The following is a 22,152-nucleotide window of genomic DNA, read 5'->3' as shown; positions in this document are numbered from 1 at the left end:
TACATTTGTAACTTTATGCACAAAACTGCCCACGCAGACAACCTGTTAGTTATAGTTTCAGTCATTCAGTTTAAAGCATTCAGTGGAAGAGATCTGCTGGGTTAGAAAAGGCCACAAATAGTTTAACCATCTCTCTAATGCTGCTAAAACAAAAACAGCTGTGCCAGAGCAAGGAAAACAAATGAAACACAAAAGCATCCTACTACAAAGCTTTCCAGTCACTAATAAAAACAATAGTCTGTGGTATTTCCAAAAATATTTTTCGTGTAGTAGATCTCAAAGAACCAGGAGGAAATATTGAGGAGGAGGAGGAGAAATGTGGCAGAGGAGATGGCAAGGAAAGGGAGTGAGAGAAGAACTGCAGAATAATGTGTCTGCAGTCTAAAGAGAGACTTTTTCCCTTGTTAGAATTTGTAAAGATGTTATTAGCACTTCCCAAATGCCCAAATTAGAAGGAGGAGGGTGGAGGAGTAATCTGAACTGCAGTTTAAAACCACTGCTGCTTCTTGCTATCTTAGCAGCCCCTAAGCTAGTTTCCAAACTCAAAGTCTACAGCATTTGAAACTACTAGATTTTCAATTAGGGAAAGTTTTCATAAATGCAGATGTTCTTGGCGGGTGCAGTTTAAGACTTGCTGCCTTCTCCTTTCTATTCAGCTGTTTACCACAAAGCTGGAAACAAAGTGTCAGCCATGCAAGATTCCAGGCTGTTCAGTATTTATCAAACCATATGTGCATGGCCCAGAGTTGATCAGTTTGTCTCCACTTATTTTAGGTACCAGAAATTTAGACTCCAAAGCAAGAAGGGAAACCCAGCAAAGGAAACATTAGAGCTGAAAGAGGACTTTTAGGCAACTCCACAGAAGTCAACCACCTCTTCCTTTTCCAATCTTCTCTAGCTAAATCTATATCCTTAACCATTTTGTGATGGGACAAATCCCCTTTTGAGACTCCCTATGGAACTCATTTCAAACCAGCCAATGCCGATGCAAAAGAGCTGCTTTAATGTTTTAGCAACATCCCAGAATAGTAATTTCATTTGCAGGGATGCATTAAAGAGCCAAATAAAAGATCAGAGCACTCACATATATCTGGAGGGGAAAAAAAGCACATTAGGAGACGATTGCTACACACACTGTATTTGTGGGTGGGTGGCTGGGAGGAACCTATTTCTTTACCAAGTGTCAACACTTTCCTTTCTCATGTTAAGTTGTGTGGTCAAAGACCACATACATACATCATATACACAGTCATCTTATAGGCTGTCCTGATAAGAGCAATAAACCCCTTAAAGTTTGTAACTGTATTTCAACGCTCTTTTTTTATTCCTTTATGGGACACTCCAACATCAGATAAGTAGGCAGATCTGAACAAAATGTTGGGTTTTTTTTTGTCTCATTGGCCCAATTTTTCCCTCACGCTGCAGATTAAATCAGTGTAAGAGTGATGAATTCAGTTTAGAATTAGATCTTAGTCCAAATTCACTGTGGTGTGTTTAACCAAAGACACTGCATTTAAAAACTATTTTCTTTGATTATTGAGGCTGTGGTCTTGCATCCTTTGTCATTTATTGGGTGAAAATCTGCAGAGTCAGACTCTTGAGCTAAAATGATATAGCTGTGTCTACTTGAGTGTAAGAATTTACCTGTATGGCACCAATTAGAGGATCAGGTCCTTAGGCAGTAACCTATTTGTTCAAGAATCTTTAGTTTGCAAAATACTTGAGGATTTACAGCCTATGAAAATAGCTTATAACACAGCATGCAGGATATCCAGATCAGTTATATTCCATAAAATATGTGAACCACAATACAGCATATGTTTGGAGAAAACAGCCTGGACAGGGAAAACTGACCCTTAGCTAATTAAAACTAAGCCCACTAATGCTCCAGAGTTTTCAGCTAAAGTTGAGTATGATCTTATTATGAGCTCTACATCTTTTTATTAGCTGAATTAGGAAGGGACAGAAAGAATGAAAACTGAACAATAAATGATTCTTAAATTTCACAAGTTATCTTCAAGCTGCTTGGAACATACACTGATACACAGCCAGCTTACTGAGATTTTGTTGAAATACGGGATTAATTGCCTGGATGGTACAACAAAAACAGATTTACTGCATATGCAACCCACCTACTGCTGGCAAATTCAGAGTTTACATTTGTTGCACCACTTTAAAAATATTTGGTTTACTGCAAAGTTCTAAGGTGTTGGCAATTCTGGGAAAAGTCCAGATTATATTTTTATTTGACACGCATTATTGCGTATTGCCAGTTTTAGCTCATTAATTTCTGCAGGCTTTTAGAAGTCTTTATAGCTCAAAATTAATATGGTTTAGTTTAAGGAAAAATACAAAGAGAAGGCAAGAGAGGGAAAAATGATAAAAGATAGTGGCTTGCTCATAACTTCTTTGAAGCAACAAGATTTTTAAGAGAGACACTTGGAGTAACAGACTTGGTAGATGCTTTATCACATGCCAGGCTATGGCTTCAGGCCTGGGTTCAGTGAGGAGCTGTTCTGGAGTTTGACAGCAGGAAAACATCCTGGCTACACGTCTGAGGGCCTGATCTCAGGCTGCTGTTACCTGGCATATCTCCACACACTTCAATAGAGCTTTGCTATTTGTGCCAGCTGAGGACCTTATCCTGGCAGCGGAAGAGGCAGTAAAACTATCAGCTCTCTGAAACAAAAGTTTGTTTTCCTCTTCCAGAGATGTCTGCTTTTCACTCTTGCAAGATTTTTAACAAGCAGAGAAGCTGGCTGCATTGAATTCCTGCACAAACATTCTACCTTTGAACTTTTCCTTTAGCTTCTATCCTTGGAAATCTTGACTCAGTATATTGAAAACAGGAATAAGCAACCTGTAGCCTTTCATATCAAGATCTCAGGTGTATTTTAATTGAAGGAGAGCTATTTTCCCTGAATCAGTTACAGGAAAGATAATCCCATGCCATACTTTTTTTTGGCATGCCTTAGGCTCTTCAAGACACAAATCCACCTGTTTTAATCTTCTCCAGCTGTTGGGTCATAGGGTCTTTCTAGATAATTAGTCACACAATCAAACTTTTACATACCAGTGTCAGTGTGTCTGTTCAATCTGTGTTCCTTGGATGGAGAACTCCACTCCCTTCTCTCCTCTACTAACAACTAGATAGTAAAAAGCAAGCTTTCATAGGCTGAAAAAAAATTTGGAAAACAATAGTTCTTCCCCACTAAACTGTTGCAGATGGACAGATTTTCTTTTTTTTTCCTCTGCTTCCATTATAAGAGTAACACACATATACCTCCATGTGCATTAAATCACAAATAGAGTGCTATAAAACTAGGCTGCCTAAAGGAAATATGTTGTCAGATAAAAAAATCTATATAAAAAAATGACTTTGCTATGAATTGGGGAGAAGTGAAGACATTTTCTTCTACAATCTAATGCCAGCTAGAAACCTAGTAATTTCAACTTAATTCAGCTGCTAAATAAGCCCTTAAGGACTTATTTAGTCAGTCCAATTTTAACTGTGAACTGCTACAAAACACTTTCCAGAGCAGATTAAGGCGGAAAGAAAGTGACAATTTCAGCTGAAGCAGAAAGGAGAAAAATTGTACATATTCTATCCTTTTTTCATTATTTCTCAAATGAGTCAGCTATGCCTACCCAGCACTTTAACAATATTCAGATATATAATGTAAGCATTCAATGGCGCGCACAAAAGCGGGGACAGAGCAGCCAGCCTTGGCTGAGCCTTATTTACTCCCAGCACAGGTGATTAATCACAAAGCACATCAGTCCCCCTGCTGAAAGCCAGCCAGTGCACAATGTGCTCCATCTGTATCACATTAGGTGCTTCTGAAATGCCAGTGATCTAAATACCGCCGTTAGAAAAGGCACTTCTCTCCTTTGTGCTCCTCAGGCTGATAACAGTGCTGGATTCCTTGGGCAGCGGCAAGCAGGATCTGGAATGGAGAAGGGATCCTCATGCTCTATCCCAGCAGCCAAGACCCGCTTAAAAGACAACTCTGTCATGGAGTTGCGTGTTTCTGTCCCTGGTGGAAGTGTAGCTTTCTTTGATGGAGGACAGGCTACAAGTCACACCCAAGTCTGATCATATGCCTCCTCTGCCTGCAGTTAATACTTATTTGTGAGTCCAGGGGACACCTAACCGTGGGTAGGATCTGCTGGAGGACTACAGCACTGGTTTAACTTTGACTATGGAAAAAGTGACTTCAAATGAGGTAGAATTTCATCAATCCGCAGAGCTCTTGCAAATCACTGCAAACGCTATACTCCAAAGACCCTGCTTCTCCAGATCAACTGACCCTCCATGGATACATATGGCTTCCTTTAGGAGGTGGACTGCGTGGCAGGTGGCTCCACTGGAGCAGCGTGTCTCACTTATTTTGAGTAAAGATGGCAGGATTTAGCTCTGTTTCATCATCCACTGCTGGGAGAACATCTGTGATGTTCCTTTTAGACGAATAATAATCATGACAGCATGTTACCATCATTAGCATTTTCACCATCACAATGACTGGGAGCCCTAGTCATGGAGCCAGTGCTGTGCAAACAGGATATACATTCACTTAAGCGCTTTAAATGTAACCACATGCTTATTTGGAATACCAAAATTAAGCCAGGGTTCAAGCATTCTGCCTGATGAGTACCTGAGAGAAGCAATCATCTCAGAAATAAGCAGAAAAGTGAGAATTTGAGAGGGAACAGTAAAAAGATACACTTTGATATGACTGATTGTGCAAGTTGTTTCGAGCAGGTTCGAGGGGTCCATCACCAAGTAGCTTGCAGTATTAAAGCTTACAGCTACAGTTTCATGATCAGTTCAGTCTGGCACAGATTTATTTTGCTGCAAAAGGGATCATTCCTCTCAGCTCCAGCTGCTCAAGTCCTGGCACTGGGATTCACATAGCCATATGGTAGATTGGATCAGGGAACCAGTTTGGCTGTAGGCTACCCATTTGTGGGAGGGTCAGTTATTTTGCAGCTAGATCAGTTCTCTGATTCATTTCATTGCATGGCTGCATAATCGCTAGTGCTGGCATAAGGAAAACGGGCACGTATAAGGGGATAGGCAGGGGGGAGAGGCAAAAAGGAGAGCGAGACTGCCCTTCCTTGCACCAGTGCTGGTTGCAAGTTTCTACTTGCACCAGAAACGAAAGTTTTTGACTTTACAGAGGACACTGACAGGCAAAGTTAATCAAAAGATTGCTGAGCTTAGATAGCAGCGGAAAATGTTGGAAACTGAACATTTTAAGAAGATGGTCTCCCAGTTATACAAAAATTTAAGGCAGACGGAAATGTTCTAAAAATGAACTTTTTAAAACCAGATCTTTTTAATACCAAGCCAAACCAGAAAGCAGCACTCTGCAGCTTCTTGCAATCTGAATGAGCTCAAATGCAAGAACTCAAAGTCTGCTAAAAATGAAAATGAAAAGTAGTAGTTGCGAAAAGATAAACCAATCAGCATAAATGGCAAAGTAAATTAACATTGTAAAGAAACACTTTCTATCTAAACAATCTCAGGAATCATCTTTTAACATAACAAGGTCAGTGAATTCCTGAGGATAGGGTTTTAAATTTTTCAGCATCCCATAAAAACGTATGAAAAATGCCTATTGCTGTTGGTGAATTATTGCTTGCCATGCCTTAAACAGAAAAATGATGCCTTTGCAAATGCTGCAATTTGCTTTTTACACCACTATAATCTATTATTAGTCATCAAGAAAATTGCTTTACGTTTGCTAGCAGTCTTAACTCTGTCTGCCTAGTGGTTCTATTTTTTACCTATCAAATTTAAGTGTAAAAATATGCTTTTGGTATTCTCAGGCAGAAAGGGAAAACAAAAAAAGGTCTGAGGTCACAGCTGGAGGGGCTGTGTTGCATGCAAGTAAGTGTGCTTGAAAATCTGTGCAGGTTCCAAACACTCTGAGTCAACTACAGTCTCATCATGGGGATGAAACCACTAAGGCAGCTGCTGAGTTTCCTGACGTATCTCCAGTGGTGTAATGAGAAGCCACGAGGAGAACATATAAAGAATATCTATATTATGAATTCTAAAGACTAAATGCCATGGGAAATTCTGCTTCCCATAGTTCCTAATAAATGAGGACAGACACATTTGAGATGAAAAGGCCACAAGAGCTTAAGAGGGGTAAAATAATTATTTTTTTTTATAGACTATATGAACTGAACTGTGGAACTTGCTGCCTTATGACATTACTGAAGGACATACATCAGCCAGAAGTTCATATGCTTTTGAACAACTCTATAATAGGAATTATGATAATACCTATGACATTATGCTATCAAGAATGAATGTGTCTTGTTCTACAAACCATCGATTTTCAGAGAGTCCTATTAAAACACGGCTTTGAAAAATGCCAGGACTTATACTCTACTAAAACTATGATTTTACATGAAAATGGAAATGCATTTGCAATTTTTGTTGCCATTCTCTGACTCTTCTGATACAAGTCACTCAAGAAACAGGGGACTTGGTCATAGTGATCCCAACCTATCCCTGTCTCCCAGGCAGGAATAACTGTGCATATTAGTTTTGAGAGAACTACTATCTTGTCCTAATTCAGCACTTTTTGTGCTTCATTTTATCAAGTCACAGCACAAAGCACAACAAAAGAAGGAAACTGTAATAGCTGGCTATGGGCTCTGCAGTGTCTTCCCAGTCACATTATCCTGACATTAATGTCTCACAACTATCACAAATATTGATATGGGACATACCCATACATTTATAGACGGTTTCTGTGGGATATACCGTGTCTTCTCTGTGTCTTTTTACTTATGTCAGTGCAAGGTTTTTAAAATGAGGACTTCCCCATCCAAACTGGAGTCTCTTGTTGCAGAGGAAGGCAAGCACACATCTTGCTAGTACACTTTCACAGCAGTTTGTAGATCAGAGAATTACAAGGAACATCTGAGGTACCAGCACTTGTTTGGAGGGTCATGAGTTTGCTGTAGTTTCTTGCAGACACATTTGTCCCTCTTCCTTTCCCTCTCCTTCCCCACACCAGGCCTTTTTTTTTTGCAGCCTCTCCAGCCTGTCTTCCCAGCATCTCATCTTGGTCCTAGTCTCCATCCGTATCACCCACTTGTTATCTATTCCCTGTTGTGTCTCCTTTGCCTGGCAGAGTCTCTTCTCTCTTTAATCTTCCTGGCTCACTTCCTTAAATGTCTGACAGTGCAGGATGTACACAGGTGCTCAAAGCCCCAGTTCTCCACCCGGACTCCAGGTGTGGGATACTCTGTTCAAGCCACCCAGACTGAGCTGGAAGGTGCTCCTTTACTTAGTGGATCTTGAGATTTGTCAATGTTTATTTCAAGTAGTGATTTTTTAGAGACTTGCAACAACACAAGACTCAGATGGTATTTCATAGACATGGCGAAAATTATAAACTTGGCTATTGTAATCAAAATCTTTATCCCAAAGCCTGGAGAAACTGAAGATGTTCAGAGGAAAAGTATTTTTAAAAAATTGTTCTCCCCTAGATTGTCAACCTCCTGTATGAACATCTAGCCTTCTTCTGAGGAAGGACTGAACCTTTTTTGTTTACATGAAAGAATTGTAGCCTGAAACACCTGCTGTGGATAATTTCCAGCTAAACAATTTAGGTTTCACAGAATTATTTTTAAAGTGCTAACCTATTCCTTCCACGTAATGAAGCTGTAACCCCTGTGTCCGTAAACATCTGTTGATATCCTGCAGCCATGCATCCCGTATACTGATCCTGACTTGGAAATGCACACCCTGATTCCTTTTCCAAACAACCATATTCTTATTAATTGAAAATAAAGGAAGAAAATATAGGAGATCAACCATTTGGGTAAACACCAGGATAAATACAAGCAGTATTGCTGCATTTCTGGCCTCTGGCGTTACCCACTATATAATTCCACCTATGCTACTCTTTCCAAGATCAACTGCTTAACAAATTAGTGGAGAATAATTAGCAAAAAATTGAAGGGAACATAAAAGCTAAATATCTGGGAAAATATAAAAAACGACTGTGTGAAGTGCTAAAACATATAGAACAAAGAGTTTTCAGAGCAGCAGTTTAAATGACCAGATCAGTTTTCCTTTTCTTAGTTTTCTATTAATCTGCTGAAGAGTCAGTCATGAAGTTCAGGTGCAAGAATATGCTGTGTTAACACATTTGTCATCCCATTATTTCATGGTCTTTTCAAGAAGAACCCTCAAGTTAAACATGGAAATTTTGGCAAAATCTCATTTCATTCTTTTCCAGAACATTCCCAGTATTTTTTGCAAGGCTCCCTCCACTACAGAAATGCCCTCTGGAGGACAAGCCATCAGTGGACATCTCCTTATAAAGGATTCCCCAAATCATCCTGTAGGATGAGAATGCCATTTGAAATAAGTTGCAAAATAAACTCCTACTATAGATTCAACGGGCTTCCAGAGAACAAAGGGTCCATACCACCCTATGGCAACTCTGGTTCACCTGAACCTTCTCTGCCAGGTGTCTCTGCTACACGGCTCATACTTTTGCAAGGACAGCTCACATGCAGGATTCCATTGTTTTCTATGACAGTGGACCAAAGGAACTCCACTAAGGCCGCTGTTGTCCTTGGAAACATAAATATATAAGAAGACACAGTGCTTTCTCCTTCTGCTCTCCCCTCCTTTCTAAGTCACCACCTTCCTCTCTCTGATGCCAAAGCAGCACTGTAGTGTGGTCCAACACAACATTTTTTCCTGTGTTTCTGGTTGTTTTATTTATTTATTTATTTATTTATTTTGTAGTCCACAAGACAGCCTAATGAAGGGAGGCCCACATGAAAGCAAAACCAATAGACTAAAATAATGAGTCTGGCTCAGAAGGACGAGAAACATTTTTACACATCATAGCCAGTTTGCTAGCCTTTGTGCCATACTCTAAGTTGTGATATATGATTTATTCATTTGTTTTTCTACTTATTTACATTTCATATTACAAGGCAAATTGAAAAAAAACCTGACAGAACAGTAATTTATTTCATAAAGGATTTGCAGAAGACTTAATAAGCACTTATTTTGTGCGGAAATACAACATTGTGTCATTAAACAACACTGCTTCTGAAAGACAAAGTGGTGCAAACTCTTAGCCCTAAGACGGTCAGACATGCACATCTTAAAAGACTACATCTTGAACAGAGTTCTCCTGTTAGCCTGCACTGAACTGCGTGCAGAATCACGCTAGCAGAAGATCATTTTTAAGAGGCTTTGAAGGTTTGGAAATGCTCTGCATGTTTAATATTTTACACACGGCATCTATGAGAGCCTAAAGTATATAACTCTTGGGCAGGCTCTGTGTAAGATTGCCCTCTGATGGCAAGCATTTCCTAGAGCTAACGCAGGGAGCAGCTCAGCAGGACAGGTTGCACGTGTAGTCCCCAAGGTAGAAGAAACATGTCAGAGATGGTTTCTTATATTGAACAGGATGTAGGCATCAGCATATACAACCTTGACCTTTCAATTTCAAGTTGGAAACAGTCATTACACTCTGACTTCTCTGTCAAAATGACAAAAGCATCTTTTCCTCATTGTCCACACACTACACTGGACTTCTGCTGCACTTTATTATTGCACTCAGCAGAATTTGGCACTGAGACTCGATTGTCTATCCCTCCTTTTGTACACCAGGATCAGTAAATTCTGGCCACAGTGAAGGGCTGCGATAAATGTCTTAATAGCCTCATGTCTATCACGGTTTGAAACCACCCTTTAGGGCACTGCAACAGAACAGTGCAGAGCAGTTTCTTGCTCTCATATAGCCTTTTACCTTTCCATTCCCACCTTACCCCAGTCATATCTATCAGGCAGGGTTAATACAGAATTACTCTGTTAGTCCTACACAAGGTAAGAGAAAATAGCACAGCACAGTGCTGCTGGACCAGTATAAAAGAAATTGCAATGCAGACCAGGACCTGTACCTTCAACTGCATGTTACACAATGACATGATTCTTGGGCATTCCTGACAAAAAGTATACAAATTCAAAAACCACCAGTCTGAGTTAGGATTTAAGCCCTAGAACATTGAATATGTCTCAGTATCACTTTGAAACAGCAGCAGATAGATATGTCACGGTTATTTTGTGGCTTGCTGCATAGAAAGCATGTTACACAGAGGATTGCATGGTAGCTGCATCTGCAGCTTCAGGAAAAGACTATAAATAAACCTGATTTTTCATAAAGAAACCAAGTAGTCAATTCTTCTGGGACAAAATGTACTTTAAAACTAGCTTTAGGACACTATACTTAATGACTGAGTGAGGAAGGAATTATTAAGATCATCTTCTCATACCATCATTTAACATACACCTTCTTTGAAATTCTGTGCCATGCTTGAGCTGCTCGCAATTTTGAAGATTCAAACTTACAAAGAAGTTAAACTGACAGCTTCTAGCCCATTAATGAAAGTTCATCCTTAGGAACCCCTCCCACGAAGTCAGACAATCTACTAAAGGGCAATTTGTGCACTTCTGTTTGTTGCTGCAAAGCAGAGTGGGCTGGCAACTTACAGAGCCAGAATTCCAGAGTATTTCCGTCCTTGCTGCACGTGGATGAGTATGGAAAAGAAATAGAGTCGACAGTACTTTTAAGTATGATGATTTGTATATTAATTTTCAGCTAGAATTATTTCTTTTGCACTGCATTACCATACTACTTTGCTGCTGGATGACATTTTCTGTGTGCCTGTATGTAATTTTCTGGTAGTACTTGAAATAAGTGCAGCTAAAGAGAGTGGCTTACCTTGTGTTGTCCCGTCTAGTCCCATGAGACATTTCATTGCCCTGATGATTTGCTCTGCTACGGGTGGACACATAGATGTAGCGTACACAGCACTGTGAGAATGAGTTCGTAAAAAGTCCACAAGGTCCTTACACAAGCAAAACAAAGTGTGAATGAGCTTTGAGGTGGCCAAACAGCAGATCTCCCTCTTAACTACTGCAGGAGTGAGAACATGCAAAAGGAAGAGGATGTTTCACCAGTTATTGGTTTGCTTTCTTGACTTCTGCTGTTAATGCATGGCCTGAAGAAACATCAGGCAGGTGCAAATACTTTACAATATGAGCAATTACAGCTGAAACAAAGGTCTGGAATAGAACTATGTTTACTTCTGTGCTAAGACTTACTATAAAGAAGCCAAAATAATCTAAAGACCAATGAACAGCTGCACTTAAAATATTGCTCGGTTCCTCTCTGGGAATGAAGCAAAGCCTGCGTGACGTCAGTACAGTTCCTCCACCACAAGAGGTTACCTAGGAAAAGCAACCTTACTGGGATCTATCTCTGGCTATTAGCATATAAATTTCTTTCAATTGAAACTTCCCATCAGTGTGTCAGGGACACATAGAGTTGACATAGTTGCTTTAACACTTCCTTGTATAACTGAGATCACAATCTTTGAGAAGAGAAAAAGCATTCTGCACTGTATGCATGTTCTAAAGCATCAGTAACTCTCCTGAATCCGGGGATACTGTAGGAATTCAGCACTTGATTAAGACCATCGTTGTTATGACAGCTTATACCTCCCAGTGCAAAATATCAGAATAACAGTTACCACTCTAAGAGCTAAATGCACGTTAGTGAGAAACGGATGAGGCCTGCTTAAAAAACTACCTTTCATAAAAAAAACATCACCAGAAAAACCCTGAAATATAGTAACACAAATTATTGGCAAAAAAGCTGTATGAGTCTATGCCATAACTCCAATGCTAAGGATAAAGATTTACTTAACCTCATACAGCTTATGCTTTGCTGTGTTGCAATTATAATCCTAAGGGTTGATCAAATAGCTGAGAAGGCTTCTGTGCTCTAGCTGATGTAATAAACAGTACTACAGTGAGTTTTTGGCTGGAGAAATGATTGTAAGTGTGCTAAGTGTGCTGAGTGAGCAGCTGCTCCCAAGACCCGGAAGCCCGAGGCAAAGCTTAGTGATACGCACAGGCATGAAAAGTGTGACCCACTTTCTTTTAAGAAAACTTCCAAGGGTTAGGTGATGAATTAGTTTAGACTGCTTTTCACAGGTCTAGGCTTCTTACAATTTCTAGGTGCACTAGCCACGCTGTCTTTGGTAAGAGTTAAACAGTCAATACATGTTCAGGAAGCAAAGGAAAGGAAACAAAGATAATTGATTCTTGATGTATTAGGATAGCCTGTTTTAAGAGCTCCAGGGCCAAAACCAAAAAAGACAGTAAGAAATATACACTTTCTACCTTCTTATAGCCCTTTTATCCTACTCAAGTGCTACCTTTATTAACTTTATCCTGACAACAACCATATGGGCTGTCTAAACAGGCTTCCTACTCATTCAGCAAACTAAAGAAATACATTCAGCAGGGTAAGAAAATGGTAAATAATCAGCAACCACTATCTCTGTCAAGCAACAAAACTGATGACATTTCATGATGGTGCTGATTTTGTTTCCTCTTCTTCTACACCCTCAGTTAAAACAAGCTTAGCTCTTCTTTTTGTTGATATGTTGTTGGCAAGAAGTTGTTTTGTTAATGTATGCAGAGTGAGTGAGGACACAGATTTTACTATTGCAAAAGGCCCTCAGTAATCCTCTTTCTCCATCCTCCTAAAAATGCAACTATGACAATCCACAACTGTTTGGGAATTTTTTTATCAGTAGATGAAACTGTGGCTTTAATCTCTCAATATTGTTCCACACACTGTTTACAAATGTGAAACAAAGTACCAAGCAGTCTGCGTGCGAATTAGTGTAGCGAAGTGTATTTAGTCAACCACAACATGTCTAAAGGTTTCCAAGACAAACAACAGTCATCAGGGTGGCACAGAAACACCCAACTCAAGCAAATTACATAATATGAACATTAGACAAAAACAAGAGAGTCTGACTGTTTGATGTGCATTTGGGATCCAGACAAAAATGGTACTAACAATAGAATAGTGCTCCTGTAAAACAGTCTGAGCATAAAGATAACGAAATATACCATACATAATAATAGGGTACTTCCACCCCCTTGATGTTAAAATGTTTGCGTTTTCATCTTACCTTTTTGCCAGCTATGTATCCTCCAGCTGCGCCAAAGCTCTTTGTGAACGTTCCCATTAATACGTCAATATCATCAGGACTCATACCAAAGTATTCCACAACTCCTCGGCCCGTTGCTCCCACTGCACCGATGCTGTGAGCTTCATCCAAGTAGAGGTAGGCTTTGTATTTCTTCTTCAAGGAGACTAACTCTGGCAATCGCACGATGGACCCTTCCATACTGCGGATGGAGAGAATCATGGATGAACAACAAATCCTGTACTCTCTTTCTCTTTAAGATACTGCCAGAAAATACAGGCATTAATTGCCTTACTCCATGAAAGATCTTCTCAAACCTCAATTTGTATTTATAGTTCAAGGAATAATTGCAGCCCTTTCCCATCTGCAGGTGAACATAAAATAGTCAAACAGTTTTAGAATTCAAACAATCAAACCCAGTCAAAGTCTGAATATTTGCAAATTTTCAACATACCAGAAACGAGAAGCAAAGGTATAAAGCAAGGGGGAGATACTCACCCAAAGCAGCACGATACAATTCACTACAAAACAAATACTGTAATGAATTATAAGGAAGCACTATAATTCAGTCTGGTCCTTGCTTACTTCGTTGTCAGCTACTGTGGCAATATTTGGGATAACAACTCTAGAGCAAATTGCTCTGGTGCAGAGGAGTTGGGTCTAACACACATGGGAGACAGGCCACACAAAATGCACAGATGGTGCCATAACTCTAAGCAGCCCCAGTCTTCAGATTGGACAGACTCAGCGATTAGAAATAGGAGCTCAAACACACTCTTGCCAATTGTTGCTCCCAATACGTACTTTTTAGCAAATGTAGCCTGCTACCTGGTACTCAAAAGGAAAAAAGTTTCCATTCTTTTTCTTTTTACTTTCTTACAGCCGTGCAGGAAAAGAAAATATTTTGAACTTGCATTAATGGCGTATTGAGATTTGTAGAAACAAGAAAAGATGATAAATTTGTATCGTTTGTAATCGTGTCAGTAAGTCAGAAAGCACAGAGGAGATGCACAGCAAAATGAAAGTCCGGGAAGATAAATAAGAAATGCACTCTAATCCCATAAAGATGAAGTATCAATAGTGTTGCTGTGAAGATTATTATGTCTTTACAAAACTTTGTGAGATGACTACAACTGTGCTTGGTTATGCTCTGATGCACTCAGTATTCATTTCATAATGAGTTAAACATGTTCGCTTCCACTAGCTCCAGCGAGCGGGTCTTTAAATTCTAAATACTTCCTCTCAAACACAAAATCAGTGCACTGTGTGCCAGGAAAACCAGTGCTCCGTGGCTAAGGCCTGCGGCTAAGGTGTATTGGATTGCAAACGCTACAGGTTTCAGGTAAGCAGAAATGTCGAGTTTGTTCCCAAATAGAATATACAAAAAAGCAGTGGAATTAATACAACTTCTTGGCAATTTTTAGATCCTGGACCGGTGGATTTCACCAATTGTTTTATTGCCCCTCTAGCTTGCATTATGCAGCTGGAAGTTTGGTACCACAAAAGGAGCAGGATGTGCTTTTAGTACTTGGGAAATTTCTGACAATTTTAGTCCTTCTTCATCCTTTGGTCTCCTGAGTAAGCTGAGAAACAGCTTGGTCTCCAGTTTTGAAGGAGCCTTACGGGTCTCCATTAGTTTGAAAGAACAGCATGAGGGAGCAGCCATGGACAAGGGTTGTCTGTGCTTTTCATACTGGGAAGTTCAGAGAGCCTGGCTGTGTGTGCCTGGAGGCAAATTTTTGGCTGTCAGGTGACTGCTAGCAAATCTTGCCCTTCTGTCTTGCCCAGCCATAGAAGAGGCAGCTGTGGGGCTGTATATTTGTACCATGGTCTCTTGGAGCAAAGAAGGGTAGGCTTGTACCACAAGCTCCTGAAGACTGGACTTTCTCACTTTTCCCAAGTGGCAATTGGCAGCTTGGGGAGAAGCAACTTGAACTACCACAGCTGTTTTCCTAACAAATCCAAGGGCAGACCCACAGTCCTCACACAGCCCAAAGTCAAAGCATTAGTCAGCTAAAAATTATACCGAGCCACTGGGTGTACTTGGGCATGCAGCACCATACGTGCTGGGGATGGCAGCTTTCATCCGCGTCTTTGCTGTCCTGCAGGTTGGCTGTATGGCCAGAGAGTGAGAGTGGTGCCAAGGAGCACCTCTGCAGAGGGAAGTGAATAGGCATCCCACCCTCCACCTTGCAGCAATACTTGGGAAGACCAGCTAGGCAGAGAAAGGCAATAATAGTTTTTCCACATTTACATGGACATCATTAGGCTTAGTGGCTCATGGAGATTCAGATGTGAGAGACAGCATTTATCTTCAAAAAGACAAGAGTAAAAAAGGTAAATTAAAAATACAGAGGTTGCTTTGCTGCATATTTGTGGAATGGAAGCAATGTTGTTGCCGAATCCCAGAATACAGAGAGCTGGTACGTTGCTGTTGCAAGATATAACCATTCAAAGGATTTAATGAAAACTTTTCTTACTTGTGTGAGTAGGCAATTTCTCTTTGAACTCTAAGCTGCTTAGCAAAACAACGCACTTGTATTCAGTTTCAGTGTTGATTTACTGCTCTTGAAAGATGCTGGCTGACAGAAACGTTAGAATAGTTGACAGAAATCCTAACATGGCCTTGAAGTGTTCGTGGAGTAGATAAAGTGCTGCTGGTTTTATACACATTTTCTGTGCTGCCATTCAAACAGGCCTCAGCTCTCTTGATGGCAGAGATGAGAGTTGTTTTGCTGCCTATTCTGTTCTGGTCTCTTTTTTGACCATAGGAGATTGTTTGTGGTATGAACACCGCCCTGTTTAGAATTACTCCAAGATAAAGCTCACTTCACAAAACCCATTGGGTAGCCCAAATGGAAAGTTTACTGAATCCCTCAGTAAATATTGATGTCGACCAAGTTTAAAACAGAGAGCCAGAAGTGAACTGTAATTGTTCTGTCTCAGTCTGGTGGTGTCACTTTTACAAAGCTATTGATCTATTTCCATATCTGCTCAAGCACACAGGGCACATTGAAAAGGCTAAGTGCAGATGAACATAAGCTGGCTTTGCCCAGGCTAGATGTTCTCATTACATGGTATTACAACCTGTCTTGTAGCAAAAATTACTAGCTTGGTGGCAGGGATGTAAATCTTCTAGATTGCAGCTGACTCTCATCTCCCTCGTTTGGCAGGCAGGCACAGAAACTTGCTTCAGTACACACTCAGTCTGAATCTACTTCCAAATGTGAGGAGATAATCCAAAATTTTGGGATCACTGAATTTTGAAACTTGGTTCAATCCCTACTGAGCCACTGCGGTTCTTCCTGATGCAGCCCATGAATTGTGGAGCCAGGTGCTTTGAGAAATAAGAGGCGTTCTCTTGTGTAGGTCACTTTGCTTGGAACACAGGCTCATGCTTGACAGGATACTGACAGGTTTTGTCCAGTTCATTTTGAAACTTCTCAGGAAAAGAGTTCTCTGCATCCTAATATGGTACAACAATTTTTTTTTTTTTTTTTTTTTTTTCTGTCAGGACAATTAATTTACTGATATTCAATCTATTGTCATCTTCATAATTGCATCACTCAACATCTCTAAACATGCCCTATAGTACCACTATCCTTTCAACATTCAAAAACTTTATCTCTTCTCCTTTCAGGCTAGTTTGTAATTGGGAAAATCCTTCCATTCCTGACCTGTTACTCCCAAGACATATGCATTCCATTTTAACGTTTACTTTAGGTATTGTTTTCTTACATAAACCTTGTGCATTCATACAACAATCTCTGTTTTGTAGTTTAGAACAACAGTTTTAAGAAAACCTTGCCCTCAAATACAATTCGATACACTGAAATGATAGAAATGTTAACCTTTAATGCTGGTCCCTGGCCAAAGACATTAAATGTTACCCCATTCTTTTCTGGAAGTCCAGCCACTTAATCCCAGGAAATAAAAAATAACCCTGATAAATTTCCTACGGTATTGGCATTGAATCCCAAGGAACTTCCAATGCACATGAAAAGGCACTGGACAATACCTAACCTATAAGAGCGCTGTTTTCTTAGCTGGAAGGGAAAATATCCAAATTAAATTAAAAGCAGGGAAAAAACAAATGAAAAACAATCTGTTTTGATCAGTTTCTGGAGCCCCATAACTCCTGCCCTGGGCCTTGGCCTACCTGACTCCTAGGTAAATACTTGTGCAAGAGAGCAGAAGCCTACCACAAAAGATGTAAGCGCACAATAGCTGATTAATCCTGAACTGGAAGTGGTAGAAGCCAATGAAAACATTAGTTGGAATTTAAGTAATAGAAATATGATTTAGCAAGTCAGTTTAACTTGTGCCCTGGACACTGCCAAAACTTGTTCACGCTTTTTGTACTGAAGATTGATGGCTACATGTTCTCTCTTTGTTTGGAACACAAAAGGTATATATTTGCTCCTAGGCTAGTCCAAGTTAAGAATCAGCTTTCATTCGTAGTTACATTTACTTCTGATAATTTTTTTTTCTACTTTTAAGATAATAGAGACATTAAAAAGTAAACAAACATATACTTATTGCTATTTATTTGACACGTAGCTTCAGTACTTCCCAAGTCAAGGAGCCAATTCTGCCTTGAAGTTGTAACCATGCAAAATCTGTGGCTTATGGTTTCACACAAGTCTGATTTCCAGAAATGCTCATGTTGGCTAACAATGATCCTTTTCAAATTTTGCCAGGTGCTAAGTCTGGGCTTACGCACAGTGTAAACACTTTAACATACTCTTAATGGAAACAGAAGGCAAATTTTTTTCCATACCATCAACTTCATCATACTAAGACCATGGTGTCCCACATAACAATATTTTTTTAAAGAAGGAAAGCTTAATGTTTCTTTTGCATCTCTGGAAAAAACACTTCTGTAAAAGTTTGCCAAGCCAAACTTGCACGTCAAGACATTTTAACTTGGAGAATGGCTATGACCAAGCTATTTAAATTCTGTATTTCTTATCCCTGAAGCCTAACTGAAGTCTTTTAAGGGCGAGGGGAGGAAGTAGTATTAACTATTGTAAGAAGAATACATTAACAGCACTCTACCTCCTCTTAAACCCTCTAGATGAATGTTAATTTGGCATTTGGCACATCTTCAAGAAAACTAACATTAGCCAATATGGGGTTGGAAAATTTTAATCTGTTTCAAAAATCATGAGCCAAGAAAGGAAAGACCATGCACACAAAAAAATTAAAGAGTGTTTCTAATGTGTCTTTCTCTAGCTTTTCTTTTGCATACGAAACGTTATTAGCTACTTACTGGATTAGACTACACGGCCTGTGAGTCTGTTCCCAGCAGTGCTGTAAGGATAGATCAGCTGTGTGCATCTCGGGTTGGCAGTGATGGCAGGGATACAACATGGCCGGGTGTGGTGGTATTCTCCCTCAAGTCAGAGCAGACTTGCTTTGCAATCAAACCACAATCTTCAATTCCTGATCTGCTTAGACTACGAAAACAACTAACCAACCAACCTAACTACTGCTAGGGCTAGTTTCCAATGAGAGACTATTAGAGAGCTGAGCTTTGTTTTTATTTTACACCTTTCACAAGCAAAGACACTCAGAACATGAGTGGTCTTAATATTATTTAGCCCTTATGGGACTGAAGGATCTTTATGGTTACTTTTTAGTGAGGTTCTCTGAGGTTTAACATGTTTTTATTTTGTATTCCAACAGAAGGTTCTTCAACTTTTGAGAACGGAATCTCCTTTAAAAATGAACTGCAAAACTATAGGAAAAGAAATCTCGATATCAAATATACATCTGGAAATATAGTTATAGTTATTATATCTGTTATTATATATACATAACATTTAACAGTGGGTTTGTCCCACTGCTTGGACCGATCGATTCTGCTGTGTGACCAGCCTACCTACTTCCTCCATAGTGGTCAACATCCAAGGTGAAGGATTTAAAAGTGAACAAAGCTCAGCAGCTGGAGCATTTTCAGCAGACCATGTGACTGATGGGAATATTTGTCAGTAAAATGTTGGTGGTCCACTTAATTTCTGCGTGATCAAAGTCCTTAAATCTGAGCTTTCTTTTAGTAGTGCCAAGCTATGTTTATTTGCAGTTTTTCTCTGTTTATTCTGCTTGAAAGGAGACGTTAAGTTTGCTTTGGATCAGCTGATCTGCTGCCGACCTGTTTCAGCTCTGAGTGAAAGGTGTTTAGATAAGGACTGATTTGTTTTCTTTACAGATGGAAAATGTTAGGTAAAGAGAAAGCACTGACAACTATGAAGTTTTCATGACATAAGATTGTAAAAGATTCCTCACGAAAAAAGCTAATCAGCTCAGCAGTTGCAGCGTTTCTTAATAAAATGGCATAAACAACTGCCCATCCAGACTGGCTCTATTTCAGCAAGACATGATATGATCCCTACACAAAGTTTAATGTTGCTTTCACAAACCATGTCACATCCTGTGAATGAGTGGTTCTGGTTCCCTTCTCCTTGATGCAGATGGCACTACTCCCAAAACTATGCTTCTCCTACTCACCCCCTCTCCTCCTCATCATAGTAGCCTTGCCTAGATCCGTGCAAACCCTATTACTGTTCAGATCTCTGCTTCTTCAGCCCTTCCCTCTTCTTCATAATCTCTACCTCTCCCTGCTCCAGCTCCTTGCTCAGCAGTGGCTCCTGCTCCATGCCATCCACCAGCCCCATGGCTACCTCCCAGCAACCTTCTCCTGATTTGAGAGGTTGCCAGGAGGAAGCCCAGGATGGTGAGCCTGGCTGGTGCCCCTGCTTTGCTGCTCATCTGCTTTCTGGTTGGGTGTAAGGTGCACCACACTAGTGAACCGGCGCTATCTGCCTATGAAACTCTATAATTAAATGGTATTACTGGTGCTGATATTATCTGATGGATTCTCAAAGGCACTTCTCCCATCTAAATTCCTCCAGGGTCTGGGGCTACATGAGATACCACTGTATAATTCTTTGAAAGCCAGTCTTTTAATCGCTTTTCCTGTTGAAGTGTGAGTCCATTATATCTAGCACTAATTACTAGAAAGGTGCTGACGTGATATGTTTAGCATGAGTTTTTAGATTCCAATAGCTGGGTAAGAACTGGGGATGCAAAACTTTATTAGTTCTGCATAGTTGTCTTTTGATCTGCCTGTGCATAACAAACAACTCTAGAAAACTCAGGTTACTCACTTAGCAAAACTTCTGACCTACTATACTCCATAAATATCATCATATCTGTGACAACATACATCAGCTGATGATCTGTCTTGCTTTCACTGTACATCTCCCACTCCACTGTGATTTGCTAAATCAACATTCAGAACAACACACAGGATCTAACTAGAGCAAGTTACACCAGGGCTCAGACTGATGTAATGGAAATCAACATATTTATGAGGTCACAGAACGTTATTTTAACCTCCACTCTCATTAAGATTTTTCTCAGATACCCAGAGTCAATGTTCACTTCACTCAATATATCATTCTGTCCTCAGAAATGATAGAGAGTACTCACATTTCCAAAATACAAACTCACCTGTAAATGCCCTCCACGAGGATGATAATTTTTCTCCATGCTCTGTGACTTCGAGGCTGCCCATATATTATTGCATCCCTCAGCAACTTCTCAAGGCTTTGCATATCTTTATTTAAATATAAGAAAAAGGAAGAAGGAAAAACATTAACAATGATTTTTCTGAAAAACTTTTGACTTTCTACTGGGCACTATTTTTTCCTATACAGAAAAAGATACCATTAAAAAAACCTGAGTCCTGAAGATATATTTCCTTTATTAGTAGGCGAGACCAAATGATTGATTTAATTTGCCTGAATGCAATCTAGTAACAAGGACAGTTACAAAAATCTTCCAGTTATGCACCTTATCTGGGAAACTTCTAGAAATTCTTGGCATAGATTTTTATTTAAAGGCAAAAGGGAATCACTTTCCTTAAGTACTAAGGCTAACTTCAAGTTCTCTGTATAGGTTGCTGATACTCATAATATCTCAACGCTTCCGAATAATAGGTTTTTAGTTGCTTTCCAACATCACCACAGGCTTGTGAATAACATGCACTGCTTCAGCAAAGGTTTGGATCAGGCTGCATGAAGCACATCAGGATGGCAGCAAGAGAAATCTTATCATCCTCAAGAAGGAAAGTGAGTGAAAGATTGTTGATAAGAGAGGGAGAGACAAGTGTATACAAACACATAACACAGATATACTAATTTGTTTCCAAAATATTTGGCACTGGCAGGACTTCGATATAAGGAGGCCTGGAACAACATTAGAAACTTAGCTGCTTTCTCAAGAGCTGAGTGTAGGTAATCTAATAAAATACTTGAAGGAAAGCCTCTAAAATTTTGAAAAACATGGAAGAAGCAAGAAAAAACATCACAGGAATAAGGGTCAGACCAAATGTGACTCTCAATGCAGAGTTGAAATCTAACCAGCATTCTGGTGTCTACATATGAATGAACGTTCTCCAGAATGAATTATTCTTGTACTTCTCAGGAATCTGGATCAACATTTCAAAATGTTTTCAAAGAACATCTTACAGAGAATTGTAATACCCCAAGGAACACACAAATCAGCTCAAATTATGAGTTGAGAAAATCAATGGTGTTTTTTTCAGAATATAACTCCACTTTTCCAGCAACACATCTTAATGCAGTTATTATAACACTTTCTAAAATAGGACAAGGCTAATCTTTAAAATACAATTGTCCTGACTGAAGAAAGTACACCTTAGCTATATTAATGTTGACCTATATCTTGGTTTCCACCTGACTGGAACCGGACCATTTACACAGTAGCTGTCCATCATGAATAACCTGTGGCCTGAGAGATGCCCAGGTTATGACCGGAACTCTTCCATCCTGATATCTCACCTCTTGCTAGTACCATTTACTGTTGTCAGTGAATGATAAATTTCTCGGAAACACCTGTGCCAGTCTGCACCTTACCGTGTAATCTCTTGACCTAGCAAGACCTTACTGTAACTTACAAAGCACAACACACGCATGATAACTTGCCCCTTATTTCAATGGTGCAATCATCTGCACAGCTCAATGAGCTCTAAGATTGAAATGCTATTATAAATAATGCAATGCA

At 39.7% G+C, this 22,152-nt stretch overlaps 1 protein-coding gene across 1 annotated transcript in view; it reads right to left on the bottom strand.

Annotated features, from left to right (window-relative positions):
• SPTLC3 (serine palmitoyltransferase long chain base subunit 3) overlaps nt 1-22,152 on the bottom strand; it is an 83,072-nt gene that overhangs the window by 5,769 nt on the left and 55,151 nt on the right. The window contains exons 7-9 of the mRNA XM_086460827.1: nt 20,578-20,683; nt 13,045-13,264; nt 10,776-10,902 (exon numbers count right to left, since the gene is read on the bottom strand). Of these exons, the coding sequence (XP_086316953.1) occupies nt 10,776-10,902; nt 13,045-13,264; nt 20,578-20,683 (453 nt within the window). The remainder of the gene's footprint in view (nt 1-10,775; nt 10,903-13,044; nt 13,265-20,577; nt 20,684-22,152) is intronic.

Source organism: Leptosomus discolor, chromosome 2 (assembly GCF_034619465.1).
Source record: "Leptosomus discolor isolate bLepDis1 chromosome 2, bLepDis1.hap2, whole genome shotgun sequence".
NCBI classification, from domain to species: Eukaryota; Metazoa; Chordata; class Aves; order Leptosomiformes; family Leptosomidae; genus Leptosomus; species Leptosomus discolor.
The sequence above is the reverse complement of the archived record's forward strand: the minus strand, read 5'-3'. Positions and strand labels throughout refer to the sequence as shown.